The following is a 3,975-nucleotide window of genomic DNA, read 5'->3' as shown; positions in this document are numbered from 1 at the left end:
TTTTGTACAGACTCAACATATTGACAAGTCGAATGTGTGATTCTGGAATCTATAGGTGCTAATAAGGCCACATTTTTGGAAAAACTTTAATTTTTAAAGTAAAAAATCTGACTGCTAGGAAGAGATATAATGGCAGTGAGAACACTAAGTAATATTCAATAAAAGCTTATTTGTAAATAAGAAATTAAATCTTTATGTGAGTCAATTTTTATGCCCGTCACAAAAAACAATGAATGAAAAATTCTTATACCTCATACTTGTGACAGTTGTTCTAAAAAGAACTGAACTGCCATTGTAAAATGACAACCATATTTTAAAAATAATGCCTTTTTAAGAAAGACAAGTGAAAAATAACATGAAGAAAGAAGCGTTTTCCTAGCTGAAAGCAGCAGACAGTTTGCACTCTTCTGCTGTGTGTGGAGGGTGGACAGAGAAGTGCAGCTGGCCTACCGATAGTGCAGTGCTCTCCGTTCCATCCCTGGCTGCATTCGCACTTGCCGTCCTTGCAGGTCCCGTGTTCGGCACAGCGGGGGTGGCAAGCTCTTTGATTACATGCTGGGCCCGTCCAGCCTTCTTCACAGCGACAAGTCCCCCCCATGCAAACACCATGTGAGCCACAGTCCACAGAGCATATTTCTATATTGAAAAGAGGAAGCAGAGCAGGAGAGAAGAGAAGCCGGGAGTGAGAGAAGGGGAATTAATAAGCAGTGCTACGCCTTCAACTCAAACTTGTTAAAGTGAAAAACAAAATCATTGGAAATAAATCAAAACTATCTGTATACTAAGTAAATTTCAGCACTGACAACTAGAAATTATAAATGGGAGAATTTTTATTCCTCATTTAATTTATATGCTTCTGTAATGGCACATAATATACACATGACAATTTTGTTATAAATAATTTCTTATATATAATTTTTATGTAAAATATATATATTATATAATATATATATATATAGGATAGTCATTTTATATGTACATAACCAAGAGTATCTTTTGGCAGCCAAGAAAACACACATACACACACACCATGTTAATTAAATATTTCAGTATCTAAACATCTCAGGTATTTACTTGGTTTTGGGTTTTACACATATAGTAAGAACCACAAAGGGGTTACTTCTAATGCCACCATTAAAATTTTAAAAATATTCAGAAACTTTCATTAAGAAGAATCTATTATAGTCAGTACTTCAGCTTGCTTCTGACACACAGACATACTGGTTAAATAAAATAAATTGTTTTTCTTATTCAGTAAATTTATACTGTTGATAAATAGTAGAGAACCAGTTTAATAATATATATAACTATTGACTCATTTGAAAAACAAGGGTTTTCAACAACTAGAGTTACTGAAAGGAACACAAGTGACCAAATGACTTCAAAGAGTATAATACCAGATGGGTTCTTTAAAAATAATTCAGATGTCTGAAATATTTTTTTTTTCTTAAAGCTTTCTTCAACGCTTTATTTAACTATACCCAATTGAGAGAGAGGGAGAGAAAGAGGGGGAAGCAGGTTTTGAAGAGTATTTTAATTTTTATTCTTTACATATAAAGTTAAAGTTAACTATAGTTTTTTTCCTTTGATAGTAAGACTATTGTTTAGTTTTGATTTTCTTGCAAAAATAGAAATGCTGAACAATAAAAACTCATTTCTATCAAACAGAAAATGGACTTTAAAGAAAAAATTTAAAAATAGGAATTGTTTATGTAGTCACATGCTTTTATTTTCTCTAATTATTCCCCAAGTAACATTTCCTGAAACCGTAATTATCTACCTCATAGACTAAACACCATATCAAGGCACTGTAAGAATTGTAACAAGTCTTATAAACGACATCTAGAACTATTAACTTGAAAACAGTGTGTGGGTTTTTTTTTTTTTAATGCTACATTTTCTATCTCCTTTGAATTAAATTTTTGATTAAGAGATCCAAGACGGTTTGATTAACTTCAGGGCAACATAACATCAACTCAGCTCCAGAACAGAGAGCTTTCTTTCTGAGGTACCCTTTCATTGAATCTAATCAATTTTTCATTAGGGTGAAGGTGTTTATCAGCGTTTAGCACACTAGCTTTGAGCAAGGTGCGTCAATCTTTGTAATGAACTTATTAATTAGACTTAATTTAATTGAAGTGGAATTGAAGGGCTAATTAATGGACAAACTGCCGATGAAGATAGAGGGTAGCTGTGCTGCTTTCAAACCTATAAACTTTCTGATAAAAATAATTCATTTCTTCTCTTTTAGCAGCTTAACCAAATGTTTCTTTAGGTGTAAATCTACTCTCTTATTGAATTTAGATATCTGAAGGTCATTTCCACAACAAGAAAAAAATGTTTTCCTTTAGGATTCATTTAGTTAGAAATTCAGTTACACTGCTGGTAAACTTTAATTGACAAATGTAAATTAACAATGTTTTTATAAGCTTTAAATGAGAACCGTACAATAGCTACATAGATTGGAGACACACGAGAGTGTGTATTTTCACGGGGTGAACATAAGCATATTTGAGATCTTTTTTTTTTTTTTTTTTTAAAAAGATGACCGGTAAGGGGATCTCAACCCTTGGCCTGGTGTTGTCAGCACCACACTCAGCCAGTGAGCAAACCGGCCATCCCTATATAGGATCCGAACCCGTGGCCTTGGTGGTCTCAGCACCGCACTCTACCGAGTGAGCCACGGGCCGGCCCTATATTTGAGATCTTTACTATCAATTCTAGGTAAGTTTTCTGTCTTTTTGCAGCCAACAGCAAAGTTTAATAAAGATTTTTTCTGTACTTAATTGCTTTCTTCAAAAGAAGTGTACTGTATTCATTATTCAACTCAACATATTGAGAGTTTAAATGTTAAGTTTCTGTTTTGCACTGAGGAAATAAAGATGAAAATGACAAAGATCTCTGCTCACTATGACTAAAGAGTCATTTTGTACACAGGTAAAATTAGATTTTCAACTAGCAAAATAATTACATCAGCATGAAAAAAATTCAGTCTAAATATGTAAAATAATGATATGTGATTTGGGCAGCCAATTTAATCTTTTAATTAACATACTTTTTTCCTGCAATTCATAGCAGTATTACTTTATGAAGAGGACTGAATTACCTTCTGAGCTATTTAGTATCAATTACAAACTACTCTTTTAAAAATAATTCAGGTAATGTATTATAATAACTTGATATGAAACAAAAAAAGGGACTATTATGCTTGTTCCTTTCCTACATGGATAACTGTGGGAAGCAAATCGAAATGACAATATTTCAAGCAGGTATTATTTTATAGCTAGTATTATTATGCCTATTTTACTGATGGAGGCATAAGAGACCTGAACCAAATAGCTTTACTATGTAAGTAATTATCTCTATAAAATTTAATTGGATATATTTTGTGGCAAGAATTTTTTTGTATAGAACCTGGAAATGTAGATAAAAACTCAACAGGAAGAACTAAATGCCTATTTTGATTCATGTAATTATAAAATAAATTGTTAAGAACAGAGGACAAAACACGTTAACGTGTTATAAGAACAGAGGACAAAACAAGTTAACGTGTTATTTAAAATAATGCCATGCACCCGTGCTTGATAAATGTTGGTTGGTTCATAATGATTTCCTAAAACGTTAAGAACAGAGGACAAAACACGTTAACGTGTTATTTAAAATAATGCCATGCACCCGTGCTTGATAAATGTTGGTTGGTTCATAATGATTTCCTAAAACTATTTAGTGAGACATTCAAGGCCCTCTATAATCCAGTCCCCAACTTATGTTTTTACTCTTATTTATCCTATACATGTTACTTGCTCTAGTAGTTACGAATTTTCTAACAGTCTGTTTCCCCAGCTATCCATTGAGTCCTTACCACAACTGCCTTAATGTTTTTACTCTTATTTATCCTATACATGTTACTTGCGCTAGTAGTTACGAATTTTCTAACAGTCTGTTTCCCCAGCTATCCATTGAGTCCTTACCACA

The 3,975-nt window shown here is 32.8% G+C and overlaps 1 protein-coding gene across 1 annotated transcript in view; it reads right to left on the bottom strand.

Moving 5' to 3' along the window:
- Positions 1 to 450: 450 nt before the first annotated feature.
- Positions 451 to 3,975, bottom strand: part of LOC103600137 (teneurin-3-like) — a gene marked incomplete at its 3' end in the record, with an annotated part of 8,612 nt that continues 5,087 nt past the window's right edge. Inside the window, exon 5 of the mRNA XM_008584363.1 lies at positions 451 to 636. Coding sequence (XP_008582585.1) covers positions 451 to 636 — 186 coding nt within the window. The remainder of the gene's footprint in view (positions 637 to 3,975) is intronic.

Source organism: Galeopterus variegatus, unplaced genomic scaffold, assembly GCF_000696425.1.
Source record: "Galeopterus variegatus unplaced genomic scaffold, G_variegatus-3.0.2 Scaffold3242, whole genome shotgun sequence".
NCBI lineage: Eukaryota > Metazoa > Chordata > Mammalia > Dermoptera > Cynocephalidae > Galeopterus > Galeopterus variegatus.
Note: the sequence above shows the minus strand (reverse complement) of the source record. Positions and strands in the feature narration are given on the sequence as shown.